Source organism: Eutrigla gurnardus, assembly GCF_963514095.1.
Source record: "Eutrigla gurnardus genome assembly, chromosome: 1".
In the NCBI taxonomy this organism is placed as follows: Eukaryota; Metazoa; Chordata; class Actinopteri; order Perciformes; family Triglidae; genus Eutrigla; species Eutrigla gurnardus.
In genome coordinates, this window is record NC_139915.1 from 10,745,588 (window position 1) to 10,766,543 (window position 20,956).

The 20,956-nt window shown below is 41.4% G+C and overlaps 1 protein-coding gene across 2 annotated transcripts; it reads left to right on the forward strand.

The window, feature by feature from the left end:
- Positions 1-7: 7 nt before the first annotated feature.
- On the forward strand, positions 8-20,537 carry ly75 (lymphocyte antigen 75). 2 transcript variants are annotated; one of them, XM_084014592.1, is made up of 35 exons: positions 8-278; positions 1,250-1,621; positions 2,383-2,556; positions 2,787-2,948; positions 3,939-4,058; positions 4,747-4,887; positions 5,478-5,681; positions 5,777-5,937; positions 6,095-6,202; positions 6,631-6,719; positions 6,825-6,994; positions 7,420-7,619; positions 7,871-8,013; positions 8,159-8,237; positions 8,315-8,386; positions 8,998-9,121; positions 9,394-9,429; positions 9,569-9,738; positions 11,479-11,546; positions 11,634-11,710; positions 12,206-12,342; positions 12,677-12,785; positions 12,969-13,129; positions 13,732-13,861; positions 14,093-14,313; positions 14,392-14,554; positions 14,813-14,974; positions 15,071-15,193; positions 15,592-15,777; positions 15,869-16,092; positions 16,183-16,390; positions 17,320-17,481; positions 17,567-17,683; positions 18,139-18,321; positions 18,965-20,537. In XM_084014592.1, exons 1-35 carry the CDS (start codon positions 176-178, stop codon positions 19,138-19,140), a joined length of 5,235 nt encoding a protein of 1,744 aa, XP_083870718.1. In that variant the 5' UTR covers positions 8-175; the 3' UTR covers positions 19,141-20,537. The 2 variants fall into 2 exon arrangements, with proteins under 2 accessions (XP_083870718.1, XP_083870717.1); XM_084014591.1 differs by having other exon boundaries at positions 9-278; positions 14,810-14,974.
- Positions 20,538-20,956: the final 419 nt, after the last annotated feature.

Below are 20,956 nucleotides of genomic sequence, written 5' to 3' on the forward strand. Positions count from 1 at the left end.
CTGCTAGCTTGATGGTGTCGTCGGAGCGGGACTCGGGGAAACACAATTGACAGTTGAGAGAACAACTGGGTTAACGTTGGTTATTGATCGGCCTATATTTATTCTTCAACACTCCGGGAGGACGGATTCTTTTTTTTTTTTTTCTTTTTTTTAATTGCAAAAAACTGCCGTCACGATGCCGAGAATAAGCCAGGCGACACTTTGCCTTTGTTTGTTGACTGTGTTTGGCACAACAGTTTTCTTGGGAACTTGCTCGCCGGCTAACGTGAAAGGTTTCGGTAAGTAGCTACACGTCTCTGTCACTTTTCACACTCAACTGCGGACACGCCGTTTGTCCGGTTCACTTACGACGTGATAAGTTCGTCCGCAAAACACGCGACTTCAATATGCGAGGACAATAGCTTCAGAATCTTTAACAAGTGGAGGCGCATACACAACAACAGCTTTGAGTTTAAGTAGTTGGTAGTTTGACATTGTTCCCATCCCCCAGCGAGTTTGATGGCTGCCCATATTATTCTGACAGGTCCAACAAACCCTCCCTCCCCCAGTAGATCTGTAGTCCTCCACATCTGTCATACTGTGTTGGCTAACAGCTAAGCACTGCTCACCAGAACACAGTAAAGCAGTAATGTGATGTAGTTTTCTATTTTAGAAAGCCATGCGAACATAATATAACATTTACCCAAGTTGTGTCCATTTTTCTTTTTTGTTCAGGTAACCACGCAGTTACTTGTATGTCTCTTCTGTATGATGCATTTCCCAACATGAAGCAATATTTACTGCACATTTATGATCCATCAACTTCCTCATTTTATATATGTAAAGTGTTAATCCTCAAATAAAGGCCGGTTTCTCCTCCATAAAGTTTATTTAATTGGTTGGAGGGTTTGCCTGCAGCCATTTCTTTGTGATAGTCATCCTATGTCATGCATTTAACTGAGATTTTCTCAGGTATTATGTGATAAATTAACAATCGACTCCTATTTCTAATACTTTCATTACCTCGAATCTCTTGCCAATATGAAAGATAAGCACACGGAATAAGAAAATGGCCACCATTTTTTTTGCTTCTATAAACAATACAGAGGAAATGATCTCAAGGTACAAAACTGTGTGTCGATTGTATGTCATTTGTGCCACATTGTTCTATCAAGGATTAGTTGTTTGTCTAGTCCAGTCTAGATCTTGATGGTGACAAAACTCATTATTTAAAACTGTGGTGTTTTCTGTATCTGTCCCATCACCACAGATGAGGATGCTTTCACCATCCAGCACTTGAGCACAGGGTCGTGTCTGAGTACTGGGGCTTCGGCAAACTTGAGCCTCACCTCCTGTGACCCCAACAGCGGGTCCCAGCTGTGGAAGTGGGGCTCAAATCACCGGCTCTTCCATGTGGCCACATCCCTCTGCTTGGCGTTGGATGTTCCCTCAAAGGCACTGTCCCTGGTCGACTGTGGCTCCAACATCCTGCTGTGGTGGCGTTGCCTGGATGGAGCAGTTTACACTGTTTATCAAATGGGCCTGGCGGTCAGCGATGGGAAAGTGTCCACCAAACGGGACACTAATGACACTTGGGTAAGAGGAGCATCCCAGGACAGCGTCTGCCAGAGGGAGTACCGAGGTGAGTGTAGTTTGTCTTACCTGAGAGAATATTTACATACTGTAGATCTGCCACATTATAGTGTTAAATTCAGTTTGTGTTGAGTGTAACACACTAGATGTCAGATAATCTTCTGAAATGTAACTTTGTGATATAGAGTTCCACCCTTGTATAGACAGCTATTACATCTGCTGACTTTTGTGTCACATGACAAAACAGGTTCTTGTGCATTTTAAACAGAGCCTGACTGGTTGGTTATCTTAATTCCTAGCTCTGTCACAACATGGTGTGTTTGAAACTTTCAGGCTTCCTCTGGGAGTATTTATGACTTGGCAAATAAATATCTGCGAGGTGCAGCCTTTCACTTTCGTTTCGTCGGTAGTGCTCATCACATGACTCTTTTGGCAAAGACCTATACCCTTAAAAATATGTAGAAATGTTAGGAAGTTCCAATAAATATATGTTTATTGTATGTTCCACTCAAAATGCTCCACAAGAGTAGACAGGGAATGTGTATGTTAATCATTTTAGGTCCTAAACTGCACATTTCTTCCAGTAACTGTGTTATTATGTACTAAATGATGTGTTGATTTGTTGTTGATTATCATTTGTAAAGTCTACAGTAATATTAAGTGACGTTATTTTTTAGGAATAGGAATTTTTGCTAAAATAGGAAAGTTGATGTCTATACCATGACTGTTTTTTTTTTTTCTTAGAAATGGCACAAATAGCAGACTTCTGTCTCTGACTTTGCTCTTTGCACACTTTTCCTCTCCATGCAGTTGTCCACACCACTGGTGGGAACGCTGAGGGCTCTCCCTGTGAGTTCCCCTTCAAATACAAAGGCATCTGGCATCACGGCTGCCTCCCAGATGCAGATTTCCCTGGACTGTCCTGGTGTGCCACCAAACCGGACTACGACCAAGACAGAAAGAAGGGACACTGTCTAACACCTGGTATGTCGTTTTTTAAAAACCGTGGAGACATTCTGCAGCCTTTTCTAAATGTTGGCATTACTTTGAAACAATCTACTGTTGCATGACTTGATGTTTTCCAAACACACTTGTGACATCAGTGACCTACAATATCTGTTAAAAGTTGATTATAAATCTATTTTTCTTTGTAATAAATCATGTTAAGTTACATCCGGCATCCTCACACTGACACTGTCTCTTTGACCTTGCAGAGGAGGGTTGCCAGACTCTGTTTGCTGGGCCGGAAGGGGAATCCTGCTTTGAGTTTGTTTCCGGTGTCACAGTGACCTGGCAGGAAGCTCTGGATTCATGTCGTAGTCAGGGAGCTGATCTGTTGAGTGTGTCAGTGCCTGATGATCTCCACTCCAAAACCAGTAAGACTGAGAGAGAGAGAGAGAGAGAGAGGAATGCTTCCCAACACACACACACACACACACACACACACACACACACACACACACACACGAATAACATGAATAATGATCAAATCTGCTATAATAAAGTTGGCAGGGCTACAACATTTCTGTATAATATTTTTGTTGATTTTAAAAGAAAAGTCCATTCTCAATTCATCAGCTGGCCTGTATTTATACTGTTTGAGAACTTTGAAGGAACTTGTTTCACTTTCATTTCTGTCTTCTCTACTTAGTTAACAAACCATTTCAAGCAACAAAACGGAAAGAGTTCTAAAATAGATCTATTTCTATTTCACTCACGCCCAAACGGCACAACAAAAGCGATTCAAGATTTTTGATTTATGTGAATAATATCACACATTTTCTTCATTAAATTATTTATCACAAGTAAATAAGAAACCGTTTTCCATCCATCCATCCATCCATCCATCGTCTACTGCTAATCCTGTATTCAGGGTCGTGGGGGGGGCCTGGAGCCGATCCCAGCTGACATTGGGCCGAGGCGGGGTTCACCCTGGACAGGACGCCAGTCCATCCAGAAAATGTTTTTTTTTCTATTATTAGCGAAAAAGCTGAAAACAATTTTGACAAGTCCAGACACAGACACACCATAACAGCTTTTCTTGTGTAAAAAATGTGTGGAGTTTACATGATAATTATCTAACCGGTGATGTCTTGTATTCGGGACACTTGTGCTACTAGCTCATTTTGGGAAGTCGAAAACTGCATCAGTGTTTGAGACCAGCTGCACCACTTCCCTTTAATCATGCTGAGCATCTTGCCTAAACCAACCACAGTAAAAAAAAAAAAATTCTCTGAGCTCTGTCATGTTTGTCATGCTTGTGTAAACAACCCCAAATGATCTTGATGATTAATTCTTATCTTAGACTTGTCATTTAATTTCCTAAATATATGCATCACTTGTCCTTGTGATATTGCATTGTGCAGTGCTGGAAGGCCTTGAAAGAATGCCTGAGAGGATGTGGATCGGCCTTCACCAGTTAGACACTTCCGAGGGCTGGCAGTGGTCAGATGGCTCCCCGCTCTCCAACCTGCGCTGGGAAACAGGTGATCATGATTATATCTACGTTTTGTGTCTTTCTCTTGTGTCACGTTCTAATCTCTATCCTGTTTCTGAGAGTACATGTGTAAATGACATGTAACCAAAAAGTGGTTTCCAAAAGTTCTGCTAAATAAAATATTTAGGAAATGAATCTGTGTCTGCAAACACCTGCTCCATCTAGCACATTAAAATAGTTATGATCTGCTTTTGTCACTGCCCTTCTATAAACTTAGACTTCGTGTCAGTCAGGGGAACAATGCGGCCAGTGTTGCAAAGAAGCTCATTGTGCCTGGCTTTCTGGACACAGTGTGGCATTGAGGTTGCCACTGTTGCTGAATAACTCATTAATAGTACTGAATGGAAGGCTTTATAAGCCTTCTAGCTATTGTAATTTGGGTTTTTTTTCCTTCTCAAAGGGAAGATGTTGTTCTTACACTGCAGTCTGAACCTCAAGGATACTGCAGCCATCTGGCCCTCTGCTGATATGAGCTCTTTGTGGTGGCTATAATTTACAACATGTTGCTGTGCTGAACTGTTATTTTAACATGAAACACTTCCTTTATTGCACGACTCTGTGTGACAACACAGTTGACAAGTGAAAACTAGAAAGACACCCTGAAGCAAACTCCTCCGCTGCCACAGCCGCTATGTGATTGTGCTTTTATTTACTGTGTGTGCGAATGTGTTTGACAGGAATGCCCCCCACCTCCGGGATTGTTGAGGCCGACTGTGGAGTCCTGAACTCTAAACAGTACTATGAAACGGCGGCGTGCAATAAACGGCTGCCATACGTCTGCAAGAAGAGTGTCAATGCCTCTCGCACGTCACCAACGGGTAGGTTCATATTGAAACCACAGCCACTGTGAGGCTGAACGTGGGCAGAGCTGTGCTTTGAACTGTGCATGCTAACGTGATGCTGTTAAGCAGGTTTAGTTCATGGGAATCAATCCAATAGTTGGAAGACGTTTCACTCAAAGACACAACTATTAACTTCATGGTGGCATCGGAGGAAAAGAGAATCTTCAGAGTGGCTCATCGCTTCACAATACATCCAACATTACCAAAGTGTCTGGTTTGACCACAGGACCCTTGAGGCCACACACTCCACAGCAGTGGGGCTGGAATTGATATAAATACTGTTGTGTTTCTTCTTCTTCTTCTTTTCTTTGGTTTTTAATGGCGGTTGGCAACCAGCATATTTGGTGTGTATTGCCACCTGTAGTTTTGGTCTCTTAATGTTGTATCAGTTGTATCCTTTCTCTCTTACACCTTTCTTCATATGCACATTTAACAGCTATGGCATGTATGCATGTGTTGTGCACATCATAAAGCCATTTTAGTTAAATTTGTCATTTGGGGATGTGGAGAGAAAATTGATCAGACTTGCCCTCATGGACTCTACCGGTCTTGCTCCCTCTCTACAGAGTCTTTTGTGTATGAGGACACAGAGTGTGCAGACGGTTGGGTGCCGTGGAATAGCTGGTGCTACAAGTTAATCAAAGACAACCCTCGAAACTTTACTGATGCCCAGATGCACTGTAACAACACAGAGGGAGGAGGAGGAGGCTCTCTGGCCAGCCTCCACACCATTGACAGCAAAGAGATGATCAGCACTAATTTCCATGCAGGTAAAAAAAAAAAGTTCTCCCACTGGACCCCTTATTTGAGTTTTATTTTTAAACATTTCCACAAATTGATGTTCCTATATGTTATGGCCCTTCAGATGGCAAGTTGTTGGATGTGTGGATCGGTCTGATTGGTTCGGGCATGAACCCGACTGTTTTCAAGTGGATCGACGAGGCACCCGTCACCTTCACCTACTGGGACCAAAACCAACCAGTCCAGCCCACTTTGGATACCAGCTGTGTCTTCTACTCTGGAGAGGTGGGTGTGGGTGTGATTGTTTCTTGCAACACCACCCATTGTATTCAGACCTTTTGTGTTGGACCTGTGTGTACTACCGAGGCTCTGTTTTTTGTCTTCTCACAATCCGATGTTTATACATGGCCTGTGGAATCAAACCTGTGTCTGTGCTCCACAGCGCCACGGTTGGCGGGTTGGGGACTGCACAAAGAGGCTGCCTTTTATGTGTCAGAAGAAAGGAAAGGTCAAGGAATCGGTGACACAGCCCGGATGTCGCTTTGAGGATGTGCGTATTTTATAAATGACCTGATTTTCCGAGGAACGCCTGCAGTATTTTGTTTACCTTTTTTTTTGTCTTTTGTTTATTCACATCAATGATTGGAAGTGATATATGTCCTTCCATTTTGTGCTGAGGTTTCATACATACGTCAGTAATAATCATGAAATCAGAATGCAAGTGTGTATTTGAAAGATTATTTCTGTGGAGGTCAGATGACATTTGGTCGGCCTTTGCGTCATAAAGGGGCAGTTCTGTAGCTGTATCAGCAGCTAATGCCACACAAACGCAAAAACAAAAGTATCAGAGCTGATTGTACTCAATTCAGTCCCAGCAGAGGACTGGATGTGTTTGAGAACTGGGACTATGCATGAAAGTGAACGTGTAAATGAAATGTTATGTTGTTGTCTTATGTGTTACTGCTGTCGCTCCCTCAGGGTTGGAGGAGACACGGCAACTCCTGCTATCAAGTCAACACGGAACAAGTGTCCTTTAAAGATCGCTGCAATGTTACTATAAGAAACAGGTTTGTCCAGCTGGTCCAGCTCCGGCTTGATCAAAAATATGCACTCATCGGTTGCTGCCCACATGAATACTTCTTCTCATTCTCATATTTGACAATGCTTTCCAGGTTCGAGCAGGCCTTTATCAATCGTCTGCTTGGAAAGCAGATCAGCAAGGCAGCTCAGTATTTTTGGATAGGGCTGCAGGACATTAAAAACACGGGGGAGTACCAGTGGATGACCCAGGATGGGTCCTCGGGTGTGGTTGCTTACACTAACTGGGGCTGGTTCGAACCAGGTTAGTAGATAGCATTTCTGCTCCACTCAGTACCTAATACAGGAATAACACCGGAGGACTAGCCATGTCACAACAGACTCCTAGCTAGTATTATTATGTGCTGCATTTCCTCATGAACCCTTCATTCCAGATTATGGTGGTTCACTCTTATGTGGGTGTTCAGATTTACTGATTTACTAATGGTTAAAAAACATAACCTTTTACCATTCACCATCTCATGTGCAGGACAGTACCTATGTAAAGGTCTGTTGATGCGCTAAACGTTCTTTATGCCAGGACAACAGGCCCACATTTTCATATTTAATGGGCTAAAAGATACAAAAACTAAAGTAAATGTATGTGTGTTAAAATACATGTATGGTCAAAAAAGAACTGTATTTGCAATTTCACACATTCGATTTAACTTCTTTGGATGTGTATTTCAGATCGGGAGGGAGGCTGTGCAGTGATTTCCACCACAAAACCCCTTGGCAAGTGGGAGGTGCAGAACTGTACCCTTTTTAAGGCCGGCACCATTTGTAGAACAGACCTCAGTCCACCGCTTCCCCCAGAGCCAGAGCCGAACCCCAACGCAACCTGTCCTGATGGATGGGTGTCTAAACCAGACATGAAATACTGCTACAAGGTGTGTGTGTGTGTGTGTGTGTCGCTGTGTGTGTGTGTGTGTGACTGTCTTTGTACACCTGAGGTCACGTCACACAGACTTTTTCTCTGCATCAAGCGTCCCATGTCTGTTCGAGCCTCCCTTTGTATGCGCGTTTGAATGTGACCTCTGCTAGAGGCTACATCAGCCACTACCAGCATAAAACGTTAGATGCTCAAACTGACCTGTAGCTGGTCGAGTTGCCTTATGGGTAAATAGCTGTTTGTAAATAGGTGTTTCACGAGGAAAGGCTGAGCAGGAAGCGCTCCTGGGAGGAAGCTGAGCGGTTCTGTGAGGCTCTGGGAGCCAACCTGCCCAGCTTCACGAACAACGTTGAGATGAGGAATCTGCACAGCATCCTGAGGAACATCATCAGGTAAACACACTTTTCTGAAGTATTATTAGCATACATGTATTTGTCATTGTTTATTTTTGGAACATTGTGACATTAACAAATCAAATTTGAACACACATAAGCTCCTGACTCACATTTCACCCTTGTTTCATGATTCTTGTTGCAGTGATAATCGGTACTTCTGGGTCGGCCTGAACAGGAGGAACCCAGCTGATCGCTCCTGGCAGTGGAGCGATGGCCAGCCTGTGAGTTTAGCCCTAACCCTTTACATCTCCTCGACACTTTGTGAGAAGATGACGTTTATTTGATGTCTCCACAACAGGTATCTATGGATGTTTTACACCAAGCTTTCCATGACGACGATGCACACAGTCGGGACTGCACTGCATTCAAGGTGGGCTGGGTCGACTTAAACAACTAAACGGAGTCAAAACATTTGTTTTGCGCCTTTATTTGCCATTTCCATATCTACTTGCATATTTTTAAATGTATAATCTCTCATTTTTTCCTGTTCTTTTTTGTTTAGTGTGGTGACATTTAGTTATCCATACTGTACAGCTTAATCTGTGAATCAAGGCCGAACTGACTCAGTGATTTCGTGTGCTTACATGCCACCTCGAAACAAAAGACAGCTGGAGAGAACAGTGGTTCCTCTTTGGTTTTTTTTTCACATCATGAGGACGCTGTCACTTGCCAGATATATAACTGGCCAGGATCATAATCTCTCACTGTTTATTTCGCTAATTTTCCCACAAAAATTGAGCTGTTTCTCACTTGCCGTTGCCTCCATTTAAGAAGCACTTTCTTTATCTTGCCACTCAGACGCTGACCTTTACTGTCATTCAGGTTGTCTGTTAGTGATTGTGTTGTCAAAGAGAGACATTCCTCAAACAGTCACTGCAGGGAGCAACACGTTCTGCAATGTCACAGATATGAGGAAGCTTGTCTTGGATATTTACTTCATGATAATGTTTTTTTTTCCAAACAATCTGTGTCCTTGTTTAGACATCCAGGACAAGCTTGAAACACCTGTTTGTGTTTCTGTTGCACGACTCACCTCGCAGCCCTTTCTACGCCACACCGTTTCATTGTGACGCCAGGCTGGAGTGGGTCTGCCAAATCCCCCGCGGTAAGGCCACGCAGCATGAGCTTCTTGCTGCTGCTTTCAACGTTTCTCATCAAGACTGCTGAACTAAATGAATTGGGAATTCTCCCTTTATATTTTGTGAATCGTACAGTGGAGTTATTTGTGCAGTTTATTTAACACAATAATGAAGTATTTGATTTTCAAAAGTTCTGGGATTACACATGTAACTGAACCAACATGATCTGGTTATTGGTGTGTTTTTGGTTACATTCTGCTTCCAACTCATTCTTTGCTTCCCCTGTTTGCTTCAACAGGGAAGACGCCAAAGAACCCAGACTGGTACAATCCCGGTAATAACACCGTTTCTGTGTAAAGAGTCTTATTATCTAGTTTCTAGTCTGTAAATTGGATCTATTAGTGGCCAAGATTCCTTTGGTGCAACATTTTTATTCTCAGGCGATCTTCTAATAGTCTTTTCATCCATTGCAGGTGGACACCACGAGACCTCTATCTTCATAGATGGAGCAGAGTTTTGGTTTGTTAAGGAGCCTCAGCTAGCTTTCGAGGAGGCAAAGCTCTTTTGCAGCATGAATGGCAGCAGACTGGCTTCACCTCTCAGCTTAACGGCTGCCGGACAGATCCACACGTACCTGAAAAACGTAAGTGGCCGTACAATAATGTGCTCATAGGAATGCAATCAAACCAACTGTCAGTTGGTGCTGGAAGCTTCCACAACCCTCGTTCTTCTACAGCAAAAACGCAGATTTTCACTCAATTCCTTCCACATTTTTCCAAATAGAAAGTTCATTCAAACGTCAAAATGTCTCCCTCAATTAAGACATCATTTTTAAGACATCTTTTTTTTAAATCATTCATACCTTTCATACTTCAGAGATATTCAGTTTTCCTGGGAAATTGTCTTCATTCAAATGAATAGAGGAAATGTTCAGATATTAAACATATTCATACTTTTTCATGCATTACCTACTCAGTGATACAAAACCCTCTTTCAAATTCCATTAGAATGGGGATCATTAATTATCATTTTTAAAAATTCAAAATGCATTTTTACATTAGTGTGTATTGGACGGCATGTTCAGAGCTAGGATATCTTTTTCAATAGTTAAACCTGCCCCCATTCCCACAATTTTCCCTCTTCATTCATCATTTCAGGTCAAAGTATAGGAAAACGTGTGCTCATTCATACTGGGTTGCTGCAGAACTAAACAGACCTATACGTTTGACCATAGGAGCCTAACACTGAGACCAAATAGATCTGGAGAACAGAAAACAGTACCAGTTTCCTATGTTCAACAGGGGGTCCATAATAATCCACACAGTAAAAGCAATATGAGTTACAATTTGTGACTGAGGCGCAGGACTACTGGAGGTGCAACTCCACTCAATCTAATTAGTGCATCTTCACACAGACACACACACGCACTCAGGATGTTTCAGGATTCTCTCTACGTATACTGTCAGTGTAAAACTCTTACACATCTTTCAGACTTTGTTGGTCATTTTCAACTTGTAAAGCCAGCGATAGTGCTATAAGTCTCGCAGCAGAACTAAAACAAGTAATATTTTCAGTATATTACACCGGTTTTCTCTTCCGTCCACTGGCTTCCTATCTGACTTTAAACTTTAAATGGCTTCCTACCTGGCATGCTCACTGTTCTGTTTCAGCCCACAGTTTGTGTAGAAATCCAAAGCCAAACACACCTGCTTTTAGTTAGTGTTACTGTTGCTAATTAATATTAATAATAATTATTATTATTATTAATACGCCTGTGCCATTAAAAATGAAAAGGATGAACACTTTAATTAATTGGAATTCCCTGTCCTCTTCCGTTTTATGCAGTTTACCCCCTTTTTCCCCCCATGGGCATCCGTACTTGATTTGTAGAGCCTAATGACTGGGACATTCCTTCCATTACCTTCTAGTCACGTGAAGCTGACACTATTTCATGAGAATACAGCTGGAAAATGTCAAAATAAAGTAGAACAAAGTTCTGCCCCCAAGCTAAACACTAAAAAAAATAAAAACACCAATGCCATAAGCTCAGTGACATTTACTTCACATCCCTGCCTTCATTTGTATCATTCTCTTGTGAGTCCTCCAACTTTATGCAAGTCCAATATTAAATCAGCAGAGAGCTCCCAAATATATGTACATCAGCTGCAGTCAAATATTTCTAATAAAGGATTTTGTAAAGGCAATTCATAATTTAATTCCATAATCCTATGTTTTTCCACATCAAAATGATTTATTTCTAATGTGTGTCGTTTCTTGCCTACTTGACAAGTTTTGCTAAGTACTTAATAAACTGTGTGGTAATGAAGTTGACTCTAGGATTATTTTATTATGTGTGACTTAACGCTTGCACGTTTTTGAACAGATGTCAAGTTCTCCCAAGCAAACCTGGTGGGTGGATTTGAGAGAGCCTGGACGGATATTCCCCATGTCGTAAGCCAGTACAGTTACACACACACACATACACTGTTCCTCCAAACGGAGTGTGATGTTGACTGGAATACTCCGTTTATGTTGTAGGTACACCCAGGCGTACTTTTATCATTCAGTTTTCCTGGACAGATGCACCTCCATCAGTCCTGAAAACTTCTTTCCAGGTGAGTAAAGCTGAGTATGATATTATTACCATTTTATATGGATAGAAACATACTTAAACTCATGTTTTTTTTAAATCCATCCCTATTAACTTTTACAGTTTGAAGCGAGTCTATTCTGAAATTTCAGAATAGTCAAATGTCCCATTTCTTTGTTTTTTTGCCAACATGAAATTTCAATAAAAACCTGGTTCTGCCAACATAAAACCAGTTAAAATGCTCCCAGCATGTTGAATCCATAAAATAAAGGCACAGAAAACCAATTCTCTCAATCAGCTTTATTACTATGAAAGATGTAGTAACTTGTAATATTTAATTAGTAATTATAAGTAATTTCTTATTTGGAACAAGAGAAATTGGCACAAAACGGTAATGTCAAGTTAAAAAGAACTAATCTGAACAAAACAGCTCCGATGCACCTAACTGTTTTTGATTCATTATCATGTTTATAGTGTCTTTTTCTAATATACACATTTACTATCACATGTTTACTTGCAGAGTATGAACGCAGTTGTCTTCAGAGGATGCCCTTTGTGTGTGAGAGAGACAACATCACGTCAGTGGAGATAAACCCTCTGGAGCCTAAAGCTGGAGGATTGCCCTGTGGAAATACATCTCTGTCCTTCAGAAACAAGGTCTGATCCTTCAGCAGCATCTTTGTTATACTTTAAAGGAAAATATTTATTTCCCTTCAATAAATGACCTGACATAAACCATCTCCATTTGAGATATTTCCATCACAGCTGCAGTTTACTGCAACAGTGGAATTATTTAAGTTTACTGCTTACTGAGTGACTGTGAGAAAGCTTTCATTTTGAATAGCGTCATATTTGTCACGTAGGTTTGTTGCAGAATAATTGGTGTAGAGTATAAAAAGAAATAGAGTTAAAAAAAAAAGACATAATATAACAATAAGAGATAACAGTCTTTGCTCTGATTTTCATACGGGTGTCTCTGTTTTGTTTTAAGTGCTACACACTGATGCCGACCAGGAAGCCTGTGTCTTTCAACTATGCCAATGAGGAATGCCAGTCGGTGAGAGGAACCCTGGTCACTATATCAGATCAGGTGGAGCAAGGTGAGGACCACTACAGTTCTACTCCTATGCTGAATGAACAAGACGAGCATGGTTTACACGCCAGTCGGATGATGTTAAATACATTGTTTGAATGGGAGCTGATCAACTAATGAATGGTTCCAGAGTCTAAATGCTCCCTCTAATGAACACAAATCACTGTTGTGCTATAATTGTGTGTTTTAGACTTCATCACCACCCTTTTGCTGGGTATGAGAAACAAGGACAGGATATGGATTGGTCTGCAGATCAAACAGCACGACCTTGAATGGGTTGACCAGTCCCCGGTTAACTACGTCAATTTTAACCCCCTGCTCCTGGGCATGCAAAGGGCCATAAAAATCACCGTAAGTTCACCAGTTCTTACACTGCTGTAAAAAGTAAAAATCCATTTAGGTCCATTTAGAAATGTTGCTTTATTTTACTAGACAAAAAACACATTTAGGTGTTTTTTTTACTACTTTCTGTTCTATTCAGATCCACATATGTGTCTGGAAATGTCTCTTCAATTCCAAAAGTTAGCATTAGATAGTGTCTCATTTGTATATTTAAACTAGATTTCTGAAAAATGTGTAATAGTTTACTACGAGGGCAAATGTGTGGGGAAGTTTCATGGTTGTATGTTTTAGTTAATTTCCTTTACCATATTCACCTATAGTGTCTCCCTTTCAATGGGGACTCCATTGATTGTACGAATCTGTCTGTTTAGAGGTCTTTGTGAGTACGACTGCATGTTTGAAACCTTTTGTGGCTGCAGAGGAGGCTGTGGATACTCTGATTCATTGTGATACAGTGATATCGTTTGGGTCGAAGACTAACATTTTGAAAATGGAGGGAAGAAAGAGTCCAGAGTTTTAAAAAAGTCTTCAGTGTAAAAAGAAAAAAAGGCTTAACCACATTTAAACTCACAACATCATTTGTATTTGTTATGTCCGTTCTTGCTTGACAGCCGTGGGATCTACAGAGTATGGATTTCTGTGTGTTTCTGATCAATAACCCCAACTCTGCCATGCTGGGTACCTGGGACTATGCTTCCTGCACACAATATCAAAATGTGGCCTTTTGTCAGCACTATGCAGGTAAATGACCACCTCCAACTTTTAATACTACTTTATTTTACAAGTTATCACACATGCAAATGTTCCTCTTGATATTTGTGAGTGTTGTGTTGATAAGTAGAGACTAGGTCTTATATATTAATACTGGAAAGTACATTTGGAAGGGCATTAAATAATACAAACCAGCAACACAGGTCCCTGGAGCAACTGACATACATGATGTTCTTTAAACACAAGGCTTACTCATTTCAGATAAACTGGAGGAGCCCCACGTGCCAACAGAGCAATTCCATGTCAATAACCACACCATCCTGCTGCTTGTCAAAAACCTCACCTGGTTTGAGGCCTTAGAGCAGTGCAGAGGTCACAACATGGACCTGGCGAGCGTGGCCGATACCTTCCTGCAATCTTCCCTCACCGTCCATGTGAGCCGTGCGCGCACGCCCATGTGGATCGGCCTCTTTAGTGAAGACGTAAGTGTGCCACAGAAGGGCTGCCTTTATTTGAATCCGCTGCTTTTATGTGATTTTTTTCTTTGGTTTTGCGTGCAGGATGGGATCCACTACCGCTGGACCGACCACAGTCACACTGTATTCAGTCGCTGGTCTCCTGATGTCACCAGTGGCCCGTGTGTCTACCTGGACACTGATGGCTTCTGGAAAGCCACCGAGTGTGAGGAGGCGCTAGGAGGCGCTATCTGCCACAAACCGCATGGTGAGTAGGGATTTGGACTGATGGACATAAATGCAACTCCTCTAGTGGTATGGATCAATATCAATAGATCTCCTGTAATGTTTAATCCCTCGTAGATTCCTTGCAATTCTTCTTTTCCCTCATTTCTGTTTTTACTCTTATGGTTTGAAAACTTCTTTTGAAATTGCTTCCCTGTCTGTTGGCATGCGTCAGTATTCTTGCAAATGCTAATGATTTGAATGTATCTACACCCAAATGTAAATGTGTGGATTGAAGAAGAGATCATCACCAAACCAGAGGATGTTGCAGTGAAGTGCCCCCATAAGATTAATGGTCCAAACTGGATCCCCTTCAAGAACAACTGCTACTCCTTCCAGCTGGTCGCCAGCCGATGGGAACAGTATGAACAAGGGCAGATTCAGGATACCTGCAAGAACCTTCGTAAGGATTTCACAACATGGGGCACGTGTGTGGGCTTGCTTATGAGCCATTCTATAACAGGCCGACGTTCGTATTGATGAGGCATTTATGTTTCAGATGCAGGAGCAGACATACTAACCATCCGGAATTCAGAGGAGAATGAGTTTATTAAACAGCAGCTCATACCGTTTCGAAACCTGGTCCAATTTGTATGGCTGGGGATTTTCAAAGATGACAACGGTAGGCACTTTTACGGACATCCATGTACATTTTCTTTTCAGTCTATCGTCGAGCTGTAGTTGGTGTGTTATGTAACGAGGGTGCAACACATTTTTCTGCTAATACAGATCTTGATACCTAAACCTGGTCAATATTAATCCAATATCGGAGATCATTTTTTGGTTTGATCATAAACTCTTACAGACAGACAGATAAGACTTACATAACCGGCATCACATCATTGTGACGTATGATTTTTAACTGATGACGATCACCGTCACTGTGTGGAACTATGTTCTCGTGTTTTCCGTCTTGTGCAATAAGACTGACAGTATATCGGCTCTGATACTGGCCCTTTGTGTGTCTGTGTGTGTATTGATGTCATAATGTGAGGTTAAAAGTCATTCTCTCTGCTGTAGATAACCAGACGAAGTGGTATGATGGCACAAATGTCCAGTTTTCCAACTGGGCAAGAGGTCGACCAGATGTAGATGGCTCATTCTTGGCGGGTCTCACCGTTGACGGCAACTGGCTTCTCATTTCAAACACAAACTTATTCACAGAGTTCAGACAGAAGAGCATTGTGGCCTGCAAGCTGGACAACGGTTGGTGTAACACACTTAACATCAGAATTCATATTTCTCTGTCGTATTGAACATATTTTCACGCTGAAAATGTTCTCGCGTGTTTTTCAAGAACCGAGACAGGAGTACAACCAGTCAGCCACAGATTTCAAACATTTCGGCAACTTAACTTATGAGGTGATAACCCGAAAACTGAGTTGGCACCAGGCTCTGGAAGAGTGTGGTCAGAGTGGAGGCCATCTGGCGAGTGTCCACGACATCCAGCACGGTGCACACGTGGAGCTCCTTGCCAAGACGGACGGCTTCCCACTCTGGATTGGCCTCTCGAACCAGGACGTAAGAATCTGAGCAGAAATATTTCCACTGAGTACATCCCAAGTACATCTCATTTGGTTTTCAAGTCTCTCTCTCTCTCTCTGTGTGCAGGTTAGTGACACAGCCTTCGAGTGGTCTGATGGAACGAAATTTGACTACAAAGAAACCATCTCTGACTCGCGGGAGGGCTCCAGCTCAGACAAACAAGAGGCCAGCTGTGTCTTTGTAACCCCTGCTGGAGCCTGGGTGAGGACCAGCTGCAAGAAGTTGGTAGACGGAGCCATCTGCTACACCACCGCTGTCACCACCAAGTCCCAGAGTAAGACATCGATCCGTTTTACAAGTAGAACCACATTGTTCTTCTTTCACCTTGCAGGAAAAGGTGAAATTACTTTTTGAGTTTAGACTGCAGAAATGATTAAAAAGATAATGATGGCACCACTGAATCACTTTGCACAGTATGGCATTACGCGTAGGGATGCACCGATACCAGTGTGAGGTGTCGGCTCCGATCCTATACTCATGTACTCATAGAGCTACTGAATCCTACCTGATAACACTGCAGCAACGTGGCGTTAACGTCTCATCACTGAGCCTAATAAGCCACTCAGCTGCAACAACGACCTGATGCACAAACATTAAACCCATTCATCCCCAGCTGCAGTACAGTCCTAGTAAGTCACCACCGCATCACTTCATTGAGCTCTGAAGTTGTCAGCTGTGGGTCTGCATGACATAATATGTTGGGTTTCTGCCACTGTATTGTCAGCCCGACATATTGTATGTTAAAAACTCCTCAAGACCCATGAGGAGCCCCAAGCTAAGTTCCTGTGTCTTGCTCGTCAGCCAGCTGGTATTTAAAGTGAAGGGGGTTAGACCCAAAGTCAGGGCTGACCTTTAAGCTGGACCAGCGCTATTCTCCTTGAAGTGCTTCTCTGAGTTATACTTTCATGGTTAAACAGTTAATTATAAACATCCCTACTGCAAACTATACTCCGATTGTAAAACACACGTTGGTAAAATGTCAGTATTGTGTTGAATTTTTATTTGTGAGGATTATCTGATGAAAATAAATCATGTTAGAACAGTAATGGTATTATTAAGTACACAGATCAGGACTCGGTATCGACTAAGTACTGGAATACAAGTACTTGTACTCGGTCTGAAAAAGAGTGCATCTAGATGTGACTTGATTTGTGTTTGAGTGGCACTGACCGCCGTCCGTCTCCTATCTGTGTTCTGATTAAGGAGCCAGACTGCAGGTCGCCCCAGAGGCCAATCAGTGCCCTCAGAGCAACGGCGTGTCCATGTGGGTGCAGCACCAGGATCACTGCTACGCCTTCCACATGAGCTTCTACAACTACAGCGTGTACAGCATGGAGCAGGCCAGGAGCATCTGTCAGGGCATGGGTGAGTCGTTGCTTAGTGTATGAATTAGTATTCATCTGAAGCAGCTGTAGTCCACCAATTGTTTGGTTTGGTTTTGCTGACACAGATGCAGAACTGCTGACCTTAAGAACCAAAGAGGAGAATGACTTTGTGTCAAAGTACATGTCCGATGACCCTCTCATCACTAGCCGAGTGTGGCTCGACGTGAAGGTCGATACTGAAGGTAAACCCCGTCATTCTAAACTGAAGCAAGGCAGTAATTATTATTGAGGGATAATGTATTTGTTTTTGTGTTTCTGAAAAGACCATATGTGACAATGTAAGCCTGTATTACGACAACATTAACGAAAAATTCACAGCAACAACATATGATTAACTTGGATTCAGCTGTTAAATGGGGAAATAGTAATACATCAATTCATTAAGGAGGGATAGCTAATTCCTGGGGATTGACCCTAATCAAAGAAAGACATTTCAAAAACTAAATGGTGATTATATCATTAGTTTCAATTGTGTACTCCAAGTAGCATGCTTTTTTAATAAATGTCTTTGTTTTCCTATTTTATATTGAACCTCGGCATCATACACAGGCGTGTTATTTGTGACATTTGTGTTGTAGACAGTGTTGATAGTGCCTCTCCCTTTCCCCTCTCATTATCCCCTCGTTGCTCCTCACAGGGAAACCTGTTTCCTGGCAGGATGGCTCAGCTCTGGCTTACTCTAACTGGGAGTACAAGGCCTTGGTTACTGGGAAGAAGTCGGAGCCCCGATGTGCCATCATCATGGCAGGAGATGACGGAATCTGGAAACTCGTCAGCTGCAATCGAACCTACAGTCGCGTTGTCTGCAAAACTGAAGCAAGTGAGTATGACGGTAGCATTAAAAGGTTTTTTTTTTTTTTGACAATTTAGGAAATGCGCTTACGGTATTTGCGTTTTTGTCGGGAATTAGATGAGAAGATTGATACGACTCGTATATCTGTACTGTGAATATGTTTTAGCTTAGCTGACTAGAAATGAGGAAAGAGACAGCCTGGCTCTGTCCGAAGGTAAATATTTGGCAGACAACCAGCAGGTAGTCTGCAGTGTAGTGGATATTGTCACCATCCCTATAAAACATGAAATTTACATTTTTACACCTCAGATTTTGTATGGATTAAGCAAACCATATATTTTGTGTTTATTACTGAGCTTTAAAGGGGTTGGTAGGTGGATTTGTTACCTTTTTAACAAAAAACAGACTAGCTGTGTCCTCCTCTTTCTGTTTTTTGTGCTAAGCTAAGTGCTGCAGCTTCAAATTTATAGACACTCTGATAATTAAACTTTAAACTTTACTTTTGAAAGATAACAATAAGTATTTTAAAATGAATACATACATACATTACTTAGTTTGATATAAAGAAAAGAAAAAGCTGTATGAACTCAAACACAAAGACTTCTTTAGTGGCAACAAAAACCTCTAAAAACTGACGGATGACTGACTGACTTCATGTTTGCGTCCTCAGAATCTGGAGGCTCTCCCGTGGCGTTGGGTCTCTTCATCGTGGTCGTCCTCGCTCTCATTTTAGCCGTCGGCTTTATTGTCTATAAGAAGAAGGGATCCCACTTCTCTTCCACCGTCCGCTACAAGAGGACCTTTGATGATTCAGACGGCACCAGTATTATAACGGACGCTGACTGAGCTTGCTTAAGTAATCAGCCTCAGGGAGTATTGATGTGCCTTGTGTGCATTCTAGTACCTTTCAGCAAGAGATGCAGCCTTTCCCTTTCTTAAATTATTTATTTATCTTGCTTAAGCCGTCAAATTTTCTACAATTATGTGTGAGACTGTAAATACTGTTAGGGAATTGTGAATATGCGCCAATTCAGTTTCTTAATTTGGGTTTTTTTAGATTGAGTTTATGAAGAGTCCTGTGTTATACCTAATGTAAATACTGGGACTGATTGTGTGGTACATGTTGATCGTTGACATTTGTGGGCTGTTAGAGTTCTGGTTTTTGTTTTGTTTTTTTAGATTGGAAAAAAGATTTAGAATTGAATTGCATAACAAATTCCCATTCAGCCTTATAACAGGGCTTAAATTGCACTGATGTATGAGTGACTCCAAACTATCAGAAACAAAATGTGCATTTATTGTTTTATACTCTATGTATTGTTACTCAGCCTCTTACAGTTTTATTTTTCAATGTCAGATGATTTGATTTCCACGCGGCTAAAATAAATCAATACATGAATAGACTTTAAAAAGACCAGCTCACCTGAAAATACAGTAAAACCTGTTTTTCTTTTGACTTGGGAGTGTATTCTATATAGTGAGCTTCTCTTTTAAATACTCGCAATACTGGCCAGACCTCACTATGATTCATTATAGGCCTAGCTTTCTACCAAAGTACACCCCATAACTGTTAACAAGCAAAAGGAAGAAACTAAAGATGGACGGTACCTTTAAATAAGTAGAAAAATTAGTGATTGACGAAATTGTCACTGATTGTGCCTTTAACATTATGACTTCAGAAGAAATGTGAGGTTTGAAGCCTTATTAATGCCTAATATATAATGATTAGTTGTCAATACATAAATGATGAAAGAGAAAAATCTGACATTTTAGTCCTGCTGATTCGTTTCAAAAGTGTAGACCACTGTCTTAGCCTGATTTTCTTTTTGTACAACTTCTCTTTTTCTGTAGATCTGACTTGCCTATGCACTTAACTACTGAGCAAGAACGCACTTTAATATGTCGTGGAGCTACAGTTCATACTATGTTTAAGCACAATGAGGTTTGGAGAGTGTTAAGAGACATTCAAATTGCACTGGCGTTTGCTGTGAATGCTTTGTAAATATGTTTTATAACAGAACGAACCAAAGATGCTCTGAGTTGTTTGAATGTCAAAAAGCCTGAGCTTTTTCCTTTCACATTGAGGAACTGCCTCAATACGGCTTGTTAACCAACTCATATCAAATTGTTACCAAATGTTTTTTGTTTGTTGTTATTTTTTAACTTCCCCACCACTCCTAAAGAGATCTACGAGCTTAAATCAGGTACAATATCCTTGCAATAAAATTCCCTGTCTTCAAAAACTTGTCTTTTTTAAAATCTTGTTCACTGTAATTATTCTTATCTCTGCCAGGAGGATCATGCGATTAGTCACATGCGTGCATGAGTGAGTGTGCACCTCTGTCTGTCCACAGCTAATATTGCATTATATTTTTTCATACTACTCTTAACCTACTCTGCAGTCACAGAAGGGCCTACTTTGTGGACTACTTTTCTTTAAGTTGGGCTGAGAAAAATAGCTTTGGGCTGGTAGATGAAATTTAGACTACTTTTGTCAACATTTGGCTGGATTTCGAAAATAATATTGCTCAACAAGCTATCATTTTATGGTATAACAAAAAAAAAACACAACGGGAGAGTGTGGTGGTGGTTGCAGACACATCTGATGGAGATCTACACTCTGAATGCACCATTTTAGTCAGTGTGTGACATAAATATAGTA